Source organism: Pseudorasbora parva, chromosome 19 (genome assembly GCF_024679245.1).
Source record: "Pseudorasbora parva isolate DD20220531a chromosome 19, ASM2467924v1, whole genome shotgun sequence".
Lineage (NCBI taxonomy): Eukaryota > Metazoa > Chordata > Actinopteri > Cypriniformes > Gobionidae > Pseudorasbora > Pseudorasbora parva.
The window spans coordinates 12,445,411-12,469,825 of NC_090190.1; the positions used below are offsets into that span (position 1 = coordinate 12,445,411).

The following is a 24,415-nucleotide window of genomic DNA, read 5'->3' on the forward strand; positions in this document are numbered from 1 at the left end:
ACTATTTCCTCATTATTGTTGCTTCTGGTTTCAATAGCGAATAGCGCTATCTATTTTATCAGCGTTTTTTTAATCATATTCCTCATATATACTGCAAAAAAATATAGATATAAATATGGAATAATAAAAAAATATGTCAGTAATATCACCCGTAGGAGCAGGGACTTAGATGGAGCTGAGGCACCTGGTTGCTGAAACCATGGCCGCATAACTCGACCATAGGGACAATCCACCTGTCACTCAAGTGGCCACGTCCTTAATTATGCAGAACTTAAAGGCTTAATATAATTTAAATGGGTGAGTTATAAAATAATTCAACCCACAGTTGGCATGAAGGTCAAAATATAGATGAAAGTCACAATTTGGACCAGGCTGTAAACAGAATTTTTTTCTGCTGTAAAGTTGGCCATTTTAACAACCCTTTGGAGCCTGTCTCTGGCAGCCAGTTGATTCCTTTTTATTATTATTATTTAATTTTTTCAGTTTAAAGGTGGGGTAAGTGCTATCTGGTAACCATTGTTGATATTTGAAATCACCAAAACAAACACGCCCCTACCCCCAAAAGGGTCTCGCCCCTATTTTGATAGCGCCGCCCCACAGACACGTGAACCCAGAGGCATCAACGGCTACGGCAGAATCTCTGTGTATCTAATCCAGGTCGAATATTCAATGAAAAAGTCATCTCTTCCATCACAAAAACACAAACCGTTCTTGTGAACAACTCGATAGTACACGAGCAAGACAGTCCAACTAATGAACATATTACAATTATGACAAGACTAGAGTTACAGCAATCACAAAAACACACACAAACCGTTCTCATGAACAACTCGATAGTACACAAGCACACATTCCAGCTAATGACATATTACAATTATGACAAGATTAGAGTCATAGCGATCACAACATCACAAACTGTTTTCATGAACAACTCTATAGAACACAAGCACGACAGTCCAGCTAACGACATATTACAATTATGACTGGATAAGGGTTATATAGATCATGAAAAGAGTAAACAAACATATATTAGGAGTATAGTAACTTTTTGTTATAGTATAGACATTTTGTGAGCTGATGCTTGAAGCACAAAGTGAGAAAATTTAGATGCTCCATACAGTGTGGAAATTAACGGGTCTTTATCATCGCTGAAGTGAGCCACAATACGATCGCAAATGGACTAACAAGTGAACATGACACACGACATAGTCAAGCAGCATATATTAGGCTAGTTCTCGGCTAATGTCCGTCATGTGTGACTCATGTGTTTTTTGAATTATGACTTCTCACAATCAATAGTAGACACGCCCCTTACCTGCTGATTGGCTACAAGTTTGTTATTCCACTCGGCCAGTGTCCTTTTTCTAAATAGGTTTTTAAATAACACTTATCCCACCTTTTAAGTCACTTCTATTTTGCCTTCAAGAGAGACCGTTGATTCCTCTCAGCATACGTCAATCTTAGCTATAACAAGTCCCACCCATTAAAAGGAACATGGTGATTGGTTAATTTTCCTGTCACTGGGTGCGTTTACATGCACGTTCTTAACCTGATTATGCCTAATAAACCGACAATGAACATGGTCATGTATCGGCGTAAGGTCATAAATGGCGTAAGCATAAACCGGTCGGAACAGGTAGCTTTTTACCCCATTTTTTAACGCATTAACCTGCTTTCTGTCGGCTTATTGAAGTGCGCATGTGTTAAAATAGGTGACAAAAATGCAAACTTAGAGCAGATTTAAATGCATCCAGACAGAGCGAGCTTGCGTTTTGCATGAAATAAGGACATATATCACAAACGCAGACTCTTTTAAGACCCAGAAAATTGTAAAGATGTGTTCTCATCTCAAGCAGCAGAAGTAGAAGAGGTTCAGTAAAACGCTGCATCTGGAACTGCATGAGAGATAATATGTTTCTTAAATCTCCCGCTGACACAGTACAATCTTTATTTAAAATTACAACTGACATAACATTTGAAAAATTCTGAGTTAGATACGGACATTATTATTTTTGACGACACTACAAGAAAATAACCCGATTTAATAATAAAGTCATATGATAATGCAAGCAACGTGGTTTACTGGTTTGCATGTAAACGGGGAAAACTGATTATTTCAATAAGCTGATTTTTTTTTTGAGTTTTCAGCTTACTGGTGGGCATGTGAACCCACCCATTGACTTTTTATTAAAAAACTATCATTAAAAGTTTGTACATTTTATTTTTTACAATATTTTAGGTCCTCTCTCCCCTCTGGCTCAGCAATGTCTGTGAATGTATTGGCAGTAGCAAGTCTTGGTATTCGCTCTGCAGCAGCAGCGTAGCAGATCTTTCCGACCAAGACCAAATACATTAGCGCTGCCATTTCCATTACCATGCCAATCTGTCCGAGAGTTGTCATGACAGAATTACTGTTACTTCTATAAAACTAAAAGTATTAAATTAATTTTGTGTAATATATTGTTTTGATAAAGTGGTAATTTGGCAGACATTTCGCAGGCATGTTTATTTGAAATATCTTATAATTTTGCTTCAAGTGTGGGGAAACTTGACTGAGTTGACTGAGTGTCAGTCAAACACATTTAAAGGATGGGCATCATTTTGCAGAGTGCAAGCATTGTTTTGCGGCCCATTGTCAACACAGTTCAGTGGTTCAGTTCTGGTCTAAATGTGTTAAGGAATGAGATAAAGGTCGAGAATAATCTGGGACTCTCCCTGTAACTGTGGCAACATGTCACTGTTCATCTGTCAGCACTGAATGTGTTTAGCATTTTAAAATGATGCAGTCGCTCTGCCAAATCTCTGCATCTATCTTCAGCACAGCAATCATTTTCTTGCTCTGCTTGATTAGCACCTGAGCATTATCTCCATCACAATGGCAGGGAAATTTGAGAAGGGAAATTTCTCTTTGTTTATGCTGAATTCAGAGAGGGGGAATTCAATAAGAACGAATTGCGCCCACTGATAGCATCATTTATTTGCACATGCTTTAGTGTCCAGTTCACTAAAGGAATTTGCAAATCAGGTAATGTGCAAACATGCCTACAAAATCTGTACTGGACTCAATTTGTACTGGCAATTTGTGCAAAAATAGCACAATTTGCCCCAGAGTGCTTTGCTTTCCGCTGAATTCTCTCTCCTCTCTAAATAAGCAGTGTCAAATTCATTTACTTGAACTGGCACAGCCTGCTTTTTTTCTCCAGTGTTTGCTAAAGTGTGAGAGAGAAAGCGGAAAAGTGTGTGGAATAGGTTTACACAAGCTGATGTGGACCGACAGCCAAGTGAACCAAGGCTTTGCTCTTTAATTTGGTCAAAACAGGGGGATACAGGGAAAAGGGGTCTTTAGTCTTGTTTTTTCTGTGGTTGAGGTTGTTTTTGTGTTTAAATAATCTTCACAACTTCTAGTGGAACATTAACGCTCAGTCTAAGTTGTTTATTACAAAACAAACCTCATGCCTGGTTTAATAGTTATACACCATAGCATTATTTTCTATTTAAAAAGATTCATAGGTTAATGTTAATCTAGGTTATGCAAGTGTATGTGTTCATGTGTACTACTGCTTACACTTGACACTTGGTTTTGTCTATTTCGCGCTAGTTTCCCATCACATGTTGCCCGTTTTGTCTCCTTCACACATTTTATAAGCAGTTTGCTGCGCACAAGGGTTTGGATAGCAGTACGGACCGCACTAACAGCAAACGCAAACCAAACAAGAGTTAACTGTATCATTTTCTTTTTTGATCCAGACTAAAACAACCAAGAGATCAAAACTGCAAGTGTGAAACACACCCTTAAACCAGCTAAGACCAACAAACCAGCATTTAGTATGTTTATTTCAGCAGGCAGTATATGAGTGCACTCAATAATCAGTAAATCATTATTCCATTCCCATCATACCCTGTGTGGATGCATCTCTGTGTGTGGTTACTGAGTGTTGGCTTGAGGGAGGTCAAGTCAGGCTCGTGGTACGTGCAGTAGGAAATGTAGTGTCTCCAGAGACGGCATTTAATGGGACATCACTCTGTCTGTGGGAGAACAGAGAGGCACAGCTGTTGCATACACACTTCGACACACTGTACGGGAAGCTGAGACCGTGGTTTCATAACTCATGGGCTTTTTGAGAGGAACGTGTCCTCTTTAAACATCTGTCACATTTTAGAGAATGTCAATCCAAACACATACTCTAACCGATCTGTGATATATAGAAGTGCCGTGTTTTATAGTCTCTCTGTGGTGATGCAGCAATTCTAGGCTGTCTGACCTTCGCAGATTGTTATTAGTGGGGGCATTAGTACATGGCGCAGCAAGTTCTCTTTATATGCAAACCATCAGGGGATCGATTTCCATGCCAGCTGATTAACCCATGGGATGAGTGCAGTTGCCATAGAGACACCAAGTCAGTTGATCAAATGTGGCCATTTTAATTGGAAGGGCCCTCTGGCTCGCGCTCGACTACGAGCTTGCTGATTGGGTAATCGGTTGCTGTAAGGTACAGATGACAAACCATTGACCCAAGGAAATTGCTTCCTGTTCATCTGCCCCCAAGACTGGTCTTAACGAAACCTTCCACAGTTCATTAGCTGTCTGTAAAGGGTATTATTTCATCGTCCTTGTCTCATAGGGCTATTTGAATACAGTGAGGATCAGTTTTATTCTTCCAAACATGCTGTCCTCTTTTGCTCATCCCTCTGTTTCCACCCAGACACATAACCTTGTAGCATCCAGACTCAAGATGGCCAGCGTTCTCTCCTTCTCTCACTATGAATTGGCCTCAGTCTGGTAATGAGGAGGGGGTTGGGCGGACAACTGTGTCCTGACTGTTGTCATATTGGTCAATTTGTTAAAGGGGTGATGAATTGGGAAATCAACTTTTCCTTGAGCTTTTTATATATATATATATATATATATATATATATATATATATATATATATATATATATATATATATATATATATATATATATAAGGTCATGGTAATGTAAGATTTTGTAAATTTCAGAGCTGAAAACTTCCTTGTTAGTTAGGTTTAGGGTTACGGTCATCTAGATCCAACAGGAATGTGCAACAAACTTATGTGAGTAAAACATCTTTTTTATATGTAGGCTAATAGTAGTCCCAGTGGCTGTGTGTTTTCCAGACGGGCTACCAAAACGTACGCCCGTCTGCGGATTAGGGCTGTCATTTTTGAAAAAAATCGCATTCAAATGGATATCAAATATCAAGCAAAGTATTCAAACATATTCAAACATCTATGACCCCCTATCTACGAACATCATTAGTTGACCTCAGACAATAGTATAAAAAAATAAAACAAGCCATGTTAAACCGAGGATGTTGCAGAACGTTGCACATAAGCTGCAGTGTTGCATTTAAAAAAGAGCTACACTCTTAAAGGGCATTTTGCAGGTTACATTTTTTTGAAAATGAATATATAACCTTGTATGAAAATACTATATAAAAAAAGTTAATACAGGATTTAAAATTTTATTAAAGACATGAGGGGACATGAGGTTTTTTTCAACATCGTGTCATCTTACGTCACGAGAGGAAGTCGTTCACTGGTTCACCTTACACAACTCAATTTGTCTTTAATCATTGATCTGTCTAATCCTGGCTTGTCCCTAATTATCTGCCATAGTTTTATGGCTGTGGTCCGTGATATGAGTATGAATAAACATTTACAATTTCCTCAGCGTCCGAACTGTCATTGCGATCCATTGTTCCCCCATTGTTAAAATTGACCGCTCTATCTCCTATTACATCACTTCCGTTTTTGCCATTTAGACGTGAAAGTATAATTCTCTCACAAAAATGGCTCCAGAAACCTTAGTAGCTTACACTCTTAGAAGAAAAGGTTCTATATAGAACCTTAAAAGGTTCTATCGGCGCTATACGTAGTTGGAACCCCTAAAAGGTTCACTGCAAAAATTGCTTTTCTTACTTAGTACTTTTGTCTTGTTTCTAGTCCAAACATCTAAATATTCTTAAAACAAGAAGTATTTACTAGACAAGCTAAAGTAATTGTCTTATTTTTGAAAAAAAAACAACTCAAAATTAAGAGAGTTTTTGCTAAGATAAGAAATGCCTTTTTTTCTTTGATAAGAAATGCATTTATTTTGCAGTGTTCTATGTAGAAGCCTTTTTAAGTGCCAAAAGGGTTCTTTCTTGTCATTATAGAACCCTTTTAGCATAAAAGGGTCTTTGGAGTATTCTCAACTATACTTCAATTTATAACCTTTTAAGGGTTCCAAATACGTAACGCCGATAGAACCTTTTCTTCTAAGAGTGTATTTATACGTTTATTTTAAAGAAAATCTAGTTCATAAATAATTTGTCTATACATTGACTCACTGGAGGCTCTAACCTGCAATATGCCATTTAAAAATAAAGGTTCTCTATTGGCATTGATGTTTCCACAAAGAACTTTTAAAGGTGCCCTAGAATGAAAAATTGAATTAACCTTGCCATAGTGAAATAATAAGAGTTCAGTACATGGACAATACATACTGTGAATCTCAAACACCATTGCCTCCTCCTTCTTATGTAAATCTTGTGCATGAAAAACACCATGAAAAATAAGTGATTCTCAACATAACGCCAACTGTGACGCAATTGCTGGGATCATTAATACTGTATGTACGCCCCCAATATTTGCATGTCATTGTCAGCCCATGTTCATTGTCAGGCAGAACTGCACAGCCGAATCATCAGGAGTTCAGGTAAACAAGCGTCACGCGAGGATAGTGTCTGTGTTCTTGTGTGAACTGCTGAAATAAGCCAATCAGAGCCGAGCTCAACATTAATATTCATGACTCTTCCAAATAAGACAAAAACAGAGCATTACATCCTAGGGACAATTTATAGGGTTGTAAATGGATCTGTAAAACTGTATCTGGACCATTTTTGCCCTTAAATAAGCCCTCTATGTAGATATCAGAGAACAATTTTAAGAGTGTATGTTGAGCTTTAAAGGGCTAATTAAGCCAAATTTTAACACTGTGATCATTTAATAAACCTCCTGTCATTCCAGACCCGTTTTTATTAAATTGTTCTGTTGAATTATAATAAATGCTTAAAAAGCTTAAAAGGATCATAAAAATGCTGTTTAAAACTATTTAAAATGTTTTTGAAAGAAGTTTCTTATGCTCATCAAGGCTGCATTTTTTGAATCAAAAGCAATATTGTGAAATATTACAATTCATATATAATTTAAAATGTCATTTAAATTATGTTTTAAATTACATTTATTGAATAGAAAGTTCAAAAGAACAGCATTTATTTGAAAAAGAAATCTTTTGTACAATAAATGTCATTTTGAACAAATTCATTCTTATACAAGTGATAATCATTTAGAACAGGATCACACAATTCATTGAAAAGTTTTTGCTGCTCATGTTTTCGTGAACTCATGAGCCTGGGCAAATGTCAAGATTTTCACTGAACAATGGTCTGTTCCTTACATAACGCTATATCGCATGACTTCAGATGGAAGATTTGAAATGTAGTGCAAATTTTGGAGCATTTTGACAACTTCATTCCTACATTCATAGTATAGAAATAAAGGCTAGAATATCACCTTATGTTTTCCAAAGAAAGACATATGGGTCTGGCAAGACAAACATAAAATCAATACTAAAGAAACTCTTCCTTTAAATCACTTTAAAGTGCCCTGAAGCAGACTGAACTTCCTGTCACAGGGAGTGCATTGTAACGACAGACGACATGCACCCCCGTGTCCAGCAGAGAGGCAGAATGCGACATATGTCGAATGTGTCATCCTCCTCTAACATGGCCAGAGAGAAGCTGTGAAACCGTTGGTGTTTTATAAGCTAATAGCCTCTTGATTGACACCTATGGAAACTGTATTATTCTAACGTCCTCCTCCTGCTGCAAATATTTCATCATTTTAGGCTACACAGAATGCGGACGATTTCCATTAGGGGTTACAAATGCCGCAGTATTACAATGTTCTTTTTTTAGAGCGTGCTCCTTCTTCTGCTGGAGATGAGTTATTATCAAAGCTTCTGTCAGCAAAAAAACTTATAATAATGGAGCATCCACAAAATTCCTTATTGCATTACTCCTGCTCCGGTGCAATTATTTATTCAAGAGCTGCCGCTGGCGTTCGCATGAGAATCTTTTACCGGATGCGTTCTCAGCAGCAATCCAGCTGTGCTTTTCCACAAAATCCTGCCCTCTCTGTGACCCCTGGGGAGGAAAGTCATTGCTGTAAGGTTGTCTGTAACTATATGCCAGACATCTGTAGGTACAGAATGGTATCCACACTTTTTTCCCATTCTGACCCTTGGCAGCCAGATGATGCGGCTTTATGGACAGGACACAGATACACAGGATCTTATTTAACGGTATATCGAAGGCTAGGTAGTTCTTAAACATGATCTGGTGATCTGGATCTTGAAGGTTCTTGGCAAAGAAGTGACCAATGGCTCGCCCAAAGTGTGTTGCCAAGGACCACAGTTGCTCACCTCGATCTGGGACTACAGCCCTTCCAAACACATTCCACCATTAAATGGCTTTTCCAGTACCTTATTTTAAATGGCATGAAACACACAATCCTAGCATTCCATGCAAAGAATTCAGTGAGAACGGGCCCCATAAGCTATAGTTGTTTATTAGTATTACTTGGTTTAGTTATTTAATTTAGAGGGCTATTATTTAAATGATCAAATTTGGACAATGGGTACCATATCCTATAGACAGATGTGACCCTGGACCACAGAACCAGTCATAAGTCGCACGGGTATATATGTGTGGCAATAGCAAACACTACATTGAATGGGTCAAAATTATAGATTTTTTTCTATTATGCAAAAAATCATTAGGATATTAAGTAAAGATCATGATCCATGAAGATATTTTGTAAATGTCCTACTGTAAATATATAAAAAAAATATTATTAGTAGTAATATGCATTGCTAAGGACTTCACTTGGACAACTTTAAAGGCGATTTTATCAATATTTAGATTGTTTTGCACCCTCAAATTCTTGACTTTAAAATAGTTATATCTCTGCCAAATATTGTCCTATCCTAACAAACCATACATCAATGGAAAGCTTTTAGATGTATAATATTGTAGACGTGGCGGGGATCTGGGTAAATGTCATGTAGTATATTCCAGCCTTTAGCAACCACATAGCAACATGTTAAAAACCACGCAGAACCAAACTATAAAAAAATGATGGACAGTGCACCTTCACTCTCTTCTATTGTAGAAAAGCCACCAATGTCCCAATATGGCACTAACATCTTGGAGCCCGAGTAGTGAGCATTGCCACGCTATCAAGGCCCTACCTAGCCTGACGTGGTCATACTCAATTCTAGAATATGAGTCTGATACTGCTCCATTGGGCTGTGATTATGGGGTGTTTCAACCGAACCAGGAAAGAAATCAATTGGATAGACCTACAACCAATCAGAGCAACGAAGCGACGCATTGTCAAATATCAACAGAGCTCAACTGCACTGTGTTGCCAAGTCTGCGGGTTTTTTCCACGGGTTGTTTTCCATATCCGTGGGTTGAAGCGAATATTATGTGATATATAGACCCATTAATGCGAATTTTAGCAGGCAACCTTGCCAAAATAACACATTTTTAACCTTTTTTTTTTTTTTTAAAGAGAAAAGTATTTAATGATACACAGAGTACTTACCAACATGATCATCATTTCAGAGGGAAATAGTGAAGGTGAATGCATATACAAATAAGCTCTCCGTTTATGATTTGAACAAATATAATCCAAGCCCCTTTGATGACGTGCATGATTATGTTACTGTTGATCATCTGTCCATCATCGTCTAAAGCCCACCCTGATGATTTCATTGGTCCGAACAGTTTCTGTTCGAGCATAATCACTTCTCTATGGATCGAGTCCAGACCGAACCGCCCGAGCTCAAATGTTGTGGGCGGGGCTGAGTTCGGCTGGCATCCAGACTAGGCCCTACCCACACTCCCGCAGAATTGGTTACAGTGTACTGCAGAACAACTCATTATGTTGGTATGAAATAAACAGTTAAGAAATGTAGAAATGAAAGTTAAAGCTCCAATCTCCTCCTGAAAATCCAGAAAAAAAGTATGTTGGTGCCTCAGTGACTACTTTGCTCAGCGCAGCTGTCAATCATGATGCCACACCCCCGCTTTTATAGCATCAAACAAATAAACAAAAAAAACTTGAACTTATATCAGCATAATAAAAAAATAACCTAAAATGACAGAAACCATCTTTAAAAAAACTATTTGAAGTGTAATTTGATTCGATTACATGGAAAGGGCGGGTTAATGACCTATACTGCTTCCATTCCCCTGGGGGTGATCGAAACGTTTTGGCTTCACTTTTCAGGATTTGTGCGGCTCTGAACACCTTAGCAAGTGCATAGCAACATTAAAACAACCACACACCCCTTAGTAATGTGGCAGTTGTAACAAATCAAAATTTAGTTTTATGGTTTCAATCTATTTTCATCTGCATTTTAAACTCCCTGATATGGCATTAAATACATTAGAGCAAATCATTGCACAAACTATCTTCAGATCATGGTTGCTATAGTTACTCTGGAGCGCATTTGTGAGGGTCTTTATAGAAACGGTTCTTTGGTGCATGTTCTTCAGACAGTTGTACAGATTTGGTTGAACTGCTGAACGTCACATGCCGGTGCTCGCACGCATTTTAGACGAGGTTTGAGATGTGCTCATGCTGTGAGACCCATTAGTGCTCTGCTACTGGGAACCAATGATCCACAGACTTCCAAAGAATGCAGAATGTATCATTGCACAGAAGAGTCACTTTGTCCTGCTGTGACTAGGTTTTTTCAATATGAAGCTTTATGTAACTGATTGTGATTTATGGTCAGTCGTTTGTAGGTTTGACTATGAGTATCTGGGAATTCAGGATTGCACATGTCAAGATGTTCTGCACAATGTGTTGTTTGGTAGTACAGTATGTGGAGAGCTGAGCTCCCTTCCTCAATCTAATCGCCTGTTCTCTCTGTTTCCCTCCAGGCAACAATCACCAGAGCCAAACAAGTCTTCAGGTAGGACTCGTTTTTTGGTACTGAGAATTGTGCAAGGCTGTTTTTTAATAATGTGTTCATGTTTTTACAGCTTTTTGGGAAATGTTTTTTCCTTCCAAATGTATTTTACCTATGTGATGTTTTTGTGGTAGTTATATTTTAAAAAGACTTATGTTATGTTATGTTACGAATGTTTTGTTTACGATAGCCCTTCTTTTTTTTCTTCTTTTTACACAGACAAATACAGAAAGCCCAGACTGCACATATTAAAAAGTGATAAAAAGTGTAAAAAAAAAGATAATTCATTATAAAAAAAAATATATTATTATTATTATAATCACCAGGGATATATAGATCAATGTTTCCCAAACTGGAGTTGATGAAAAGCTGATAATTAAATAAACACAATCAAAATTCAAAACACTTACTAAAAATTATGACTTTTTTTATTTTTATGAAACTAATCTTATTTGTTTACTTGCATGTCATGTGGCTATTAGCCGCATCAGAGAACTGTGAACGTGGGCATGTTGTTAAATTATTGAAATATACATTTTTAGTTAATATTTTTATAAAATATTTTTTATATTTCATTCAAATGAAACCTACTCTACTGAAACTATTGCATAGGAGACAGTTTACCAGTCATTATTTACAAATTAGTTTCAGAATCAGTTACTATGTATGCCTACGCTTCAGTCACATTTGCATAGTTTCTCGAGCTGCACAATTGGCTTTTTCATCTCATATAAACCTACAGCAGTACTTCTGGCACGCATTAACTAAGAGTAGGATGATTGTATTTGCATTTTTGTCGCCAAAAGACTGAATCATTTCAGCGTAAATACTTTGCATCTGTTCAGAATGAATGCCGACTTTTTGCTCTTCATGAATTTGGGTGGCTTTCCATTCTTCTGTCTCTTATCGGAGAGTTTGAGCGAGTGGAGAGGAAAGACTCACCCCTCGGAGAGGCAGCTGAACTGTCCATCTCCTCTTGCACAAAAGATCAGAAGCGCTGCCCGGGCCTCAGTCTCCACTGGGATGCCAGCCATTTGATTGTTATCTGTCTATTCAGCTTGTGGAGGTGGGGCCCACCATCACACATCATCCTGGACCAGGGCTCTGTTTAATCTGGCTTGGCTTTTTGGACCGATGTCAAATAAAACTAGCCTACATGTTTAGGTTACTGAGTGAAAAACCTAAGAGCCGTTTGTTCTGAGAGAGCAGAGTTCACTGCAGTACCGCATGACAGGATTGTGCATCTGCACGAGTCTGCCCCCTTGTGGCTGCTGATTCGCAAAGCTCATGTAGACAAAGAATTCTGCCACATTGAGGGATGTTTGCATTGCAAGTTTCTTCCATGACGTCATTTAAATCTGCGATTACCTATTCAGTTATTTCACTAAAAAGAATCTCACTCTGGTCTGGAACAAAAAGGTTTCAGATTTATAATAAGGTTCCAGAATTTTCTTATTAATCTGATTTGCCTGCTGAGTCTATCAAGTGCAAAGGTCTTTTGGTAACCCATCAAACGTTTTTTATTCTTTTCTCCTCCCCCATTCTTCCATCCATTTCTGTGTCCATCCTCTGCAGTGAGGTGCATTTGGTCGATGAAGGCGACTCATCATTGTGATGTATAATGGCTCCTGCTCTGAGTGCTATGTTGGGGTCAGGGGCCGTGGGGTCAAAGGTCGCGGGGGCGGCGGTGCTGGCTAAAGGGGAGCTGGCACTTGTAGGCACACTCACAGGACTCACGGCTTTCCTTCTGCTCTCTGTCCTGCTGCTGCTGTGTGCGAGCTGCCAGGGGTGAGTAACATTAAAACACCAATATTTTTTGAAACATCATGAATATTGTGTTGTTGTTCCGAACCTATAGACTATTTGGGAGCAGATGTCACAGTTACGTCCAGGGCCGTGTCTAGCAGGTAGTTAGTGGTGATGATTCTAGGTATCCCCGGCTTTAGAGCGGACCCCACGATTTCAACTGAGGGGGCTCAGAGCAACAACCTACACCAGAGCCCCAAATACCCAAGCTATGGCCGTGGTTACATCCATACAATTGCGCATACATAGTGGTGGCAGAAAAACAGTGGTAATAAGGGGAGGAAAACGGGCGAGATCCACAGAATAAGAGAAAAAATGCCTTGTTGTGACTTTGGATGTCAGAATATGAATTTTTACAGAATACCATCGTCGAAGACACCATTTGAAGCCTAATGCAGACGTTTATGGTTGCAAGCCATTAAATGAATAGACGAAACCTGCCACGATTACCCTACTATTAAAACATGAATTTGGTGTAAACAATAGATCTAATATTCACATATAGGGAGCATAATCTATAAGGCCTACAGTTGCAGTTAAATAATATTTAAACCTGAATTTTTTCATTTCTGACTTTGACTTTTAACTCACAGTTGTTAGATAATGTTTTGAGATTTAAACTCAATATTCTGCCTTATTTCCCCTCAGAATTGCAAGTTCTCACAGTTCTGAGAAAAAAAAGAGTCAGTATTGCAGGATATAAACTCAAACTTCTGAGGGGAAAAGGGAAGAGTATCACAATTTTCTTATCGGAATTGTAAGGTATAAACTAAATTATCTTTTTTATTCTTTTATTCCATGGCTTCCATGCTACTGCAGAACTGTCATTGTCTGCCACCAGGTATAGGCTCCCACACTCAAGAAGAAAAGGTTCTATAGAACTTTAAAAGGTTCTATCGGCACTATGTATTTGGAACCCAAATACACTCCAAAAAATGCTCTCCAAAAATGCTTTTCTTACTTAGTATTTTTGTCTTGTTTCTAGTCCAAACATCTACAAATTCTTAAAATGAGAAGTATTTGCAAGCAAAAGTAGTTGTCTTGTTTTGTTAAAATAAGCAAAATAATCTGACAGTGGGGTAAGTAAAATAATCTTAAAACAACATTATTTTACTTACCCCATTGGCAGATTATTTTGCTAACTTTAAGCAAAAACTCTCTTAATTTAGAGTGATTTTTGAACAAATTTGAACAATCTTGACCATAAATCAGTTCTTAGGGTTGTACTGATTTTGTTTCGTAAATCAACATGAAAAATGTTAACATAAATTCCATTTAGACCTGCAAATAAACTTTTTACTACCAAAAAAAAGTTGGTAGTAAAACTGAATACCAACTTTTACTATTTAAAAAGGTAATAAAAATTAGTAATAATTATTACAAATGTATTATTTAATATACACTGAAAAAAATTATAAATGCAACACTTGTTTTTGCCCCCATTCTCAAAGATCTAATTTTGACTATGTGCACAAAAGGCCTATTTCTCTCTAATATTGTTAACACTCGGTCTAAATCTGTGTAAGTGAGCACTTCTCCTTTGCCGAGATAATTCATCCACCTCACAGGTTTAAGTATTAAGATGCTGATTAGACAGCATGATTATTGCACAGGTGTGCCTTAGGCTGGCCACAATAAAAGGCCACTCTAAATGTATATATATATTGTTTTACAATGTACACACTATAAAATCTATTTTGGATTTAGATGTTCAGCTATCTCAAATGGTAAAATAAAAAATTAAATAGTGAATAAAAAAATTGGCCTGGCTCATAAATCATTAAAAAAAAAAAACTAATATAATGATCCATTATATAATAGTAAGATGTAAAATGTTTAAATATTTTCCTCTCAAACATTTTTTCTATTTTATTTTAATGTATTACCAACAGTAAAATCCCATTGGTGATTTCCTTTGGAGCAGATAAAGCTTAATCCTTGATTCAGTACTATATTAAACAGGATGTTGAAATGCTTTGTTGTCTAGAACAAGGCTTAGTTTGCATCTTGGAATGTGATGTTGAATGTTCCACTACAATGACAAAGCAAGTAGATTCAGAGTACACAGCCAAATCTACAGACCTAATCAAAATTTCTCAGTAATGCTCTGCCTCTGACTCCACAGGCAGAAAAAAGGGGGGCCGCCAGGAGACCATGAAAACCTGATGAATGGGGTAAGCAATGCTTTTCATCGAAGAGATTTTAGCCTGTGCTGCCTGATTGCGGCTCAAACAGAGCCGTACAATGTCCCTGTGAACCAGTCCTCTTTTTATCATTTCAATTACACAGTCCCAAGATTACGTGAACCATCTTTAGAGTGTTTTAGTCACGAGAATGTGTGACCGCTGTGCTTGAGGGCCCGATGAAGTCGGGAGAACGGAGAGGAGAATGGACGGTCATTGTGAGGCCCGGGTTTTGTGGGAGGAAAGCATGAAGCAGACAGATTAACATTTTTGTTTGGCCGCAGGGAGATGAGAAACTTCATGCATGAGTCTCCTTTCTCTTTGGGTCTGCTGCGTCTGAGTGGGTGTCTTGTGTGAAATTATCATCCGAGGAAAGAGTTCAAGAGTTCAGAAGATGTTTAGCAATCAGGAGATTAGTGTGACCTACTGAGGGCATAATTGACTGCTAAAACACACACATACACATTCATATACACATAAACAGCTGTATAGGCAGGCCTGTGAGATTGTTGTATGCTTGAATTGTTCATTGTAACTGTCATTAAATGAGAGGGGCTGCCAGCATGTGTTCATGGCTTCTGGAGCACATACGGATCATAGGGCAACCTCAAAGCCAGATCTTGATTTTATGTTTATTATAATGTTCATCAGGTTGTGTTAACCTCAAATTTAAATGTTAAAAGTATAGTTCATCCAAAAATGTAAATTAGCACATGATTTACTCACCCTCAAGTCATCGTAGGTGTAAATTACATTCTTCTTTCGGATGAATACAATTGGAGTTATATTAAAAAAGTACTGGCTCTTCCAAACTTTATAATGGCACAGTGAACAGGGGGTTAATAAGGCCTTCTGAAGTGAATTGATACGCTTGTGTAAGAAAAATATCCATATTTAGAACTTTACAAACTGTAATTTCGAACTTCTGCTGTCGTACGTTCACGAGAGACTGACGTTCCAGCGTATGATGTAGGACACTCTGGTGAGAATATTCTAGTTATAGCAAGAACCAAGTTTTGTTTTCTATCATCTGAGCTTCTGCGTTTGTCACCGGAAATTATGCTACCCATAGTGGAATTCATACACTTAGGATGACTTGAAGGTGAGTAAATCATAGTCTAATTTTAATTTTGCGGTGAACTATCCCTTTACCTACACTACATTTGCTCACATCCCAATAAAAGCTGTAAAATGTCTAAACTCTGAGGCCCTTATTCAAATGATAGTAATTACATCCATTGGTTATGCACACAGTACAATAAAAAACACATTTAAAAAATACTTGTTGAATTTACTTACAAAAGCAGTGTCAAGTTTGTCTGGTTATCACAAGACCAAGCTCAATTTAAGATTAAAACTTGGTCTGAGGAGTGTAGAACAACATTAGGGTGAGTCATTAATAACATTAATTTCATTTTTGGGTGAACTAACCCTTTAAAGTATTTTAGATAGCTTGTCAAAAACCTGAGTGCAAACAGTTACACCAACAATAAACAGAAATTGCAAATGAAATTGAAGTTTAATTAGCTTTTTTTAATTTGTCAAGACTTCTACATTTTTACAAATGCTCCTATAGGGTTGTAACAGTACCTTCATATCACGATTTGGTACATATTATGTGACTGAACTCATTTATTGCGATACTCTAAGACATATAGTTAGTGTAGTGTATATCAAGGTTATTATAGTTTTGCTTTTTTAAATTAGTTTTTATTTTATTATCGTTTTCAATTTTGCTACAAATTTCAGTTTAGTTTTAGTTCGTTTTACAAATGGTTTTGCTAGTTTTAGTTTAGTTTTTATTTTGCAAATACATTTCTATTTAGTTTTTATTTATTTAGTTTCAGTTTTAGTTTTAGTAATTATAGTTTAGCAGAGTTACCATAATGAACTGTAGAGACCAAATCGAGGTTTTTAATTTCAGCAAAGTTTAATTAACAGATTAGAGTTTAATCTTACTAAACATCCTTAAGTGAAATCACTTGATAAACAAGCATTATTGTTTAAACCCAGGACGGTCTTACAAAACATGCATAAAGTTGGGTCTTCACCTTTGAGTAAAAAAGCTTGAGTCAAACTATGACCTATACAAACAACGATCTGGAGATTAAAAATGAAAGAAATTATATTTTGATATTAAAAAATGATATTTGATATTTTTGACATAGGCTAATACTCAGAGGATCTATCTTAAAGAACAAAATAGATGCAACGTAAAATATAAAAGTAAAAATTATAAATTCCAGACAAACTCACTCATAACAGATGAAATATTGTTAAACAATTAAAAGCTTATTTTAATTTCTTCAGAAGAACAATGTAGGCTAGCAGTGTCTACACACTGTTTTGCTCTGTGTGTGTGTGTGTGTGTGTGTGTGTGTGTGTGTGTGTGTGTGTGTGTGTGTGTGTGTGTGTGTGTGTGTGTGTGTGTGTGTGTGTGTGTATGTGTGTACATGTTTTTCTAGCCTGGTGAGGACTTCAAACTGAATGCACACAGACTCATGGGGACTCGTGTCACTGTGGGGACCTAAATTGAGGTCCCCATGGGTACAAAAGCTTATAAATCATACATAATGAGTTCTTTTGAAAATGTAAAAATGTAGAAAGTTTACTGTGATGGGTAGGTTTAGGGGCAGGGGCAGTGTAAGGGGATAGAATATATGGTTTGTATGGTATAAAAACCATTACGTCTATATGGCAAGTCCCCACAAAGATAGCACACCAGACATGTGTGTGCGTGTGTGTGTGTGTGTGTGTGTGTGTGTGTGTGTGTGTGTGTGTGTGTGTGTGTGTGTGTGTGTTTGTTGTGCTATAATTGTAAAGGGGACCAATGTCCTCACTTATCTAGTAAAATATTATGATAACTGACTAGTAAGGACATTTGACTGGTCCTCACTAGTTAAAAAGGCTTACAAATCGGCCAAAACATGTTTTTTTTTTTATCTATTGTTTTGCACGTTCTTGGGATGGGTAGGTTTAGGGATAGGGGTTGGGTTAGGGGATATAAAATATCATTAACCTGATATAAAATCAATGGAAGTCCATGCAATGTCCTCACATATATAGTGAAACAAACCTGTGTGTGTGTGTGTGTGTGTGTGTGTGTGTGTCCTGGTATTCCCTACTTTGTGGGGAAATGTCTCCACACAGATAATAATATTATTAGTAGTAAATGATTATGATAACACCTTTGAGCCTGTCAATATTATGCAAACATGAAATCTCAAACGCACAGTAGGCTAGTAACGTTATTTGCTAATATAGTTGCTGACTTTTGCGCCTGCGTCTCTGAAACGGCATTCTAAAACAGTGAGCTTAAAAGAAGTTCAACGTGCATCTCATTACCTTGTGTTATTTCCCCTTTCACTGCCACGGACGCATTGATTCTTTGTGAACTCCCGTTTAGGACTGGCGATGTGTTGACTGTCTGCACGCGTCCGTCACAGGACAGCGGTTAATCTCCTCAGCTCACTTGACGCGCAGTAGCGCAATAGACACTCCCTCAACCGCCACAGTCAGATTTTACACCACATTAAAGAGAGCTTATTAATAACGAAAACGAATATTTATTTTTGCTAATTATTATTTTATTTCAGTTAGTTTTTTAGTAAGAGTAGTTAGTTTAGTTTAGTTTTAGTTTTTTATTCATTCAGATTTTTTAATTTTATTTCAGTTTACGAAAATGTTTTTTGACCAATAGTTTTAGTCTTAGTTTCAGTTTTCGTTTACGAAAATAACCTTGGTGTATATATAGTGTAGTTTTTTACTGTTTAGTAAAATGCGTAATGCTGAAATACTAAAATTCATTAGTATTAAATTGGGGGTCAACATGAATAGGCTTGGACTTGGTGCTGTAAACCCAATGCACAGGACAATGGTGACACCAAATATTCTGAAGCTAAAAATACAGACTTCAGATCCAACAATATTTTCTCATTTCATTATTATACATTATATATAGTAGTTTAATGTAGTACTGACACTAAAACTCTGTAAACATGAATTTGTTCACATTTTGGGTGAACTATTGGCACTTTGCTTTTCTGTATTGCAGTATATTGTTACACTCCTATGTTCAAAACGCTCAATATACACTACCATTCAAAAGTTTGGGGTCAGCTTTTTTTTATATAAATTAATACTTTTATTTATCTAGGATGCATTTTATTGATCGTTTACATGTTACAAAGATTTGTTTCAAATAAATTAGATTTGATTAAATTTTCTATTTATTGAATGATCTTGAAAAAAGTATCCCAGTTTTCACAAAAATATTAAACAGTATAATAGAAAGTTTTCTGAAGGATCATGTGACACCGAAGACTGGAGTAATGATACTAAAAATGTTGCTTTGCCATCACAGGATTAAATTACATTGTATAATATATATTGAAATATAAAAGGTTATTTTAAATTGTAATAATATTTCACAGTATTTCTTTTTAAAGTATGTTTGACCAATTACATGGATCCCTGGTAAGCATAAGAGACTTAGAGAAAAACAAATACATCTTAAAGACAAACTTTAAACAGACAAATGCCATTGAATTAACTGTAATTCATTTATTTTAATGCAAATGTGAGCAGTTCATAGTTTAACCAACTGTAAAAACAAAAAAAATTGTTTTATTGTAGCTGATATTTGTTACATTATATTTTATGCTACATATATAGTCAAGAAATAACTCCTTGTTTTTAAATAAAAAAATAACTACTTTGGCATCAACAAATAGGGTTGTGACCTCAAGGTTGAGTCCCTCTATATAATATAACGTCACTTAACCTGAGTATTAATGATTGTGAAATGCTTAAGCAATTGCCTGACATTATCTGTCTGTTAACACTGTAAACCTCTTTAGTTTTGATGGATATCTGAAGGCTAACCTTTGCACTATAATGTACATCTTGCCTGTCAATATATTAAGGGAGGCTTCATTTAAATGGCGGCGTCTGTCACAGCCTGACAGGTTAAATGGGGTCTTTGTCTTGCTGTGACAATCTGAGTGGCTCTCAGCTTTAACCTTCTGTATCTGAAGGACTTCATTACCCTGGCAACAGGCATTTTCAATGGGTTGCCACTAGGTGGTCCCATAGTGCTACTGCATGGTGTTTTTGCTATGGGTTAAAGGATGAAAACAAAGAGCTCGATCCAAGTGTCTTTGTCTCTGGTGTCTTTATAGCAGGGGTTCTTAAGCTTTTTTGGTCAATGACCCAATTTTAACATTTTAAATCCTTGCACTCCTACCAGTTTCACAGAGTTAAGCTATGTATGCTTCCATCTCATAAGCGACAAATTATGTTACACAGATATAAACACATTTTACATTCAGCCAATATTATTAGAATTAACTCTGTAACTACAGCAACAAATCTAAACCTATGTGCATCTGTGATGACCATACTTATGCAAGCTGTCTGAATAGCGATTGCATCAATGAAAAGTTTAGTTCACAAATAGTGCATAGGTAACATCCTGTTTCTCTGCAGGTGTCAGAAAAGGAAACATGCAGTCAGTCAGTAGAGAGCCATGGCACTGACTTGGCGGTCAGCAGCTCCCATAATGGTCCTCTTACAAGTGGTACAGGTAACAGTTCTCCACGAATGTCTCACTGACACTGCAACTTGTAACAGATATTCACTCTTCCCCCCTACCTTTGTCCTCAGTACTCACGGACACAATGGACACAAGTCCCCAGCCTTCAGAAGACATGCTGTCCAGCCAATCAGAGCTCAGATCCTCTAAGTATCACCAGGATCGTGAATTACCCAGCATTCCACCCACCGATACACTCAAAGCAGCTGTGGTCAATGCTCAAGTTGCCTCAGGAGATGGCACGTACGAGGTGTTGAAGGACTGCGCCTCGCGCGATGTCAGTGTCGAGGACTGTCTGTACGAGACAGTTAAAGAGCTCAAGGACATTGGCCTACCCAACGGTACACTAAGCCCAGAGGAACCACCTGCACCTCTTCTCAATGGCCACCCAAGCCCTGCTACACCAGACCACACAATGCTGCCCAATGGTGTTGAGTACGCCTCCGTCAACCTCAGCAAGAAGAGCCGCTACAGCACTGACCTGGAGGCCAGGCGCTCTGCCTCCATTGTGAATCCCGCAGATCCAGAGGAAGAAAAACCACCTCCCATACCAGATAAAGTACTGGATGAGAATGACAACCAACAGATTCCAAATGGACAGGTAGGGGTACCAAACTGTTAATCTTATGAAAGTATCATTGTTGTCCTGCAGTGTTAATTCAAAAAACAATTAACTATTAAACAAAAAAGTTAAAAAAGAGTTCCATGCATGCATCCACATTACTGCACTGCATAATCCACCTGCACCTGTTTTGCCAGGCAGAAACTGTACAGGCACTGGATTTAACTGAAACGCTGTACTACCAATACTTGAATGTTATTTAAAGAATGTTATTATGACATTTTTACATTTTTGTAACCCTTACAAGCCAGATCCACATCAAGATTTTGGGTCTGGGAACTCACCGTTGGCAGGGCTCAATGCGAGGAATGGGGTAAAAGGTTGTCTTTCAAACTCCCTCTGAATGCAATAGGATGGCGCTACAACCAACCAGAGCAACGAAGAAGGCGAAGCTGAGCAAGTTGATAGATTAAACTTTCACCGTATCCGGTCCGCAAAACTCAGAACACATCTTCCTTTCTTAAGAATGACTTCAGTGCTGTTCTTTGTTCTTTTCTCAAAGAAAAGCTTAACTCTTCCAGTCACGGCCAAAGCCGATTCGAAACAGTGCTGTTCGCCAGCTTCTTTGATTACAAGTAGCACGCGGAACAATCGCAACTCTGCCATCTTTATGTTAAGCCCGCCAAGCAACTCTATACACAATGTGATTGGCCTGACCAAAGTTTGGTTTTTCCAGTTTACAATCCAACAGAGTTGCTGGACTACCCTGGCTGTAAATTAGATTTGCTACCGCTAGGGTGCGTCTATAGCTTGATGTTGTCATACTCAATTCAGAATATGAGTGTGATTCTGCTCCATTGGGCTGTGATTATGGGGCGTGTTTCAACCAAACCAGGAAAGAAATCAATTGGATAGACCTAAAACCAATTAGAGCAACGAATTACGCATTGCGTTAGTTGTCAAATGTCAACAGAGCTCAACTGCACTGTGTTACCAAGTCCACGTTTTTTTCCGCGGGTTGTTTTCCATGTCGGCTTGTTGAAGAGACGAAACACATTTTAGCCCCCAAACACCATTCTTTTCTGCAGAACCCCCCGAGAAGCTATTGTTTAGGGCTAGTAGTTGGCACATTTTTTTGTAAAAACTTGGCAACCCTGTCTGCACGCACACTGGAATAAATGATCTTTGCTGGTGTTGTAAAAAAAGAATTCATGGATACACAGAGTACTTACTCAACATGATCATCATTTCAGAGAGAAATAGTGAAGGTGAATGCATATACAAACAAGCTCTCCGTTTATGATTTGAACAAATATAATTCAAGTGCCTTTGACGTGCATGATTACGTCACTGTTGATCATCTGTCCATCATCGTCTAAAGCCCGCCCTGATGATTTCATTGGTCTGAACAGTTTCTGTTTGGGCATAATTACTTCTCTATGGATCGAGTCCGGACCGAACCGCTCAAGCTCAAATGTAGTGGGTGGGGCTGAGTTCGGCTGGCATCCAGGCTAGTGCATCTAGATTTCTAGACTACATTTTTGTCTCAACTTACCAAAGTACCTGTAAATTATTAGCTTAGGAGTGTTCAATCCTTCTCTTGAAGAGCACCTTCCTTTTGTGTTTAGCTCCAACATACCTGCTTGGAAGGTATGCGTCCAGAATTGCGTAGTGTCAGAGGATGCACATGAAAAACGTCCTTTGTGACGTCCTGCCCTACTATGTTCAAAATGTTCATGTCATTGCAACTACAGTCATGTAACTTCCCCGCCCTATACGAGTCCTCTTCCATTACCTCATGGGATAGTAAAGAATCCATAAGATACCATTTACAGTACTACTTTCGCTTGTATATCAGTATATGGGAGGGAATAGCCACAATACACTGGTGTTGATGATAACCATGATTTTTAAAAATGATACTATTGATATTGTTTTAATATAATATGAAAATATTGCAAATAATAATAGCTGATCATTTTGCAACAGGTTAACTGCTTAACACTCCAACATAGTAGTTAGCGGTATTGCACCTCATCTCTGGTTGCTAAGAATTTAATTAGGGTTGACGGTAAAAACGAATGGCTTTCCAGGAGCATGATTGGACACCCATGAGGTAGCATGTAAATCTCAAGGTAAATTAATGTGGCAATCATTCAGTACCATGATACATTTTACTGTACCATGGCATCATGGGATACCATTACCATGGTACCACCACAGGACTGTTGTAAGGTACACTAAAGTGAGTTAACAGCATCAGTTGCTCTCCTGCAATAATCGCTTCTTTTAGCAGGAGCGTTTCCATCTCACTCAGGAACGATGTGACGCTTCACAGGTATACTCAAGACCAAAGAAGAATATTCTCAGACACAAAAAATGATTGCACTATCATTCAGTGCAATTTAAACTTAGAGACCAGCGAACAGCGTGTTCCCCGTTTAATTATACTCTTTTAGGTTATGTGCTATGGTTGACAGTGATATGCGTACATGCGCCTGTAGCATACAAATGAAGCCATCTGTAGAGGAGAGCAGACAGGCTGCTGTTGTGCCTGCAGTCGATGTCTGCGCACGGTGTAAGCATCCACTACAGCCACACATTACTGTCGTCAGTCGAGGACGCTACGCATCTCTTTTGTTCACCACTCCCTTATGCACCCTTGCTCTGTCAATCTCTCTCTTTTGCTCTCTCTCTCCTTTTGTTGTTTTCATTTCATGTTTGTTTTTTTGCCCTGTATTTCGGCTTTCTTTGTGTTTTTTCCACCAAAATGGTGCTAATTCTCCATAGAGCTTTATAATGACGTCTGTGTTTACATATGCGTGAGTCTTTGTTTCAAGAACATAACATCAAAAATGCTTCGATCAGAATTAATAATGAATAAAACTCTAATCAAGCATTCAGTACGCACATTTGATATGTGTAAACAAAATAATTTGAGTCAGATTGAGAAATAAAGTGTTGGATGCGACATGACTTATATAGGATGTATATGTGTATATGTATATATATATGTATATATATATATAGAGAGAGAGAGAGAGAGAGAGAGAGAGAGAGAGAGAGAGAGAGAGAGAGAGAGAGAGAGAGAGAGAGAGAGAGAGAGAGAGAGAGAGAGAGAGAGAGAGAGAGAGAGAGAGAGAGAGAGAGAGAAACCAATGCTTTGCAAGTTTTGCTTTGCATTATACTTGCCAAAAGTAAGCGGTTTCAAAAACTTCCCGG

At 37.8% G+C, this 24,415-nt stretch overlaps 1 protein-coding gene across 1 annotated transcript in view; it reads left to right on the plus strand.

Annotated features, from left to right (window-relative positions):
* pag1 (phosphoprotein membrane anchor with glycosphingolipid microdomains 1) overlaps window positions 1–24,415 on the plus strand; it is a 65,476-nt gene that overhangs the window by 34,141 nt on the left and 6,920 nt on the right. Inside the window, exons 2-6 of the mRNA XM_067424951.1 lie at window positions 11,021–11,052; window positions 12,625–12,837; window positions 14,981–15,029; window positions 20,526–20,622; window positions 20,703–21,232. Of these exons, the coding sequence (XP_067281052.1) occupies window positions 12,671–12,837; window positions 14,981–15,029; window positions 20,526–20,622; window positions 20,703–21,232 (843 nt within the window). The 5' untranslated portion in view covers window positions 11,021–11,052; window positions 12,625–12,670. The remainder of the gene's footprint in view (window positions 1–11,020; window positions 11,053–12,624; window positions 12,838–14,980; window positions 15,030–20,525; window positions 20,623–20,702; window positions 21,233–24,415) is intronic.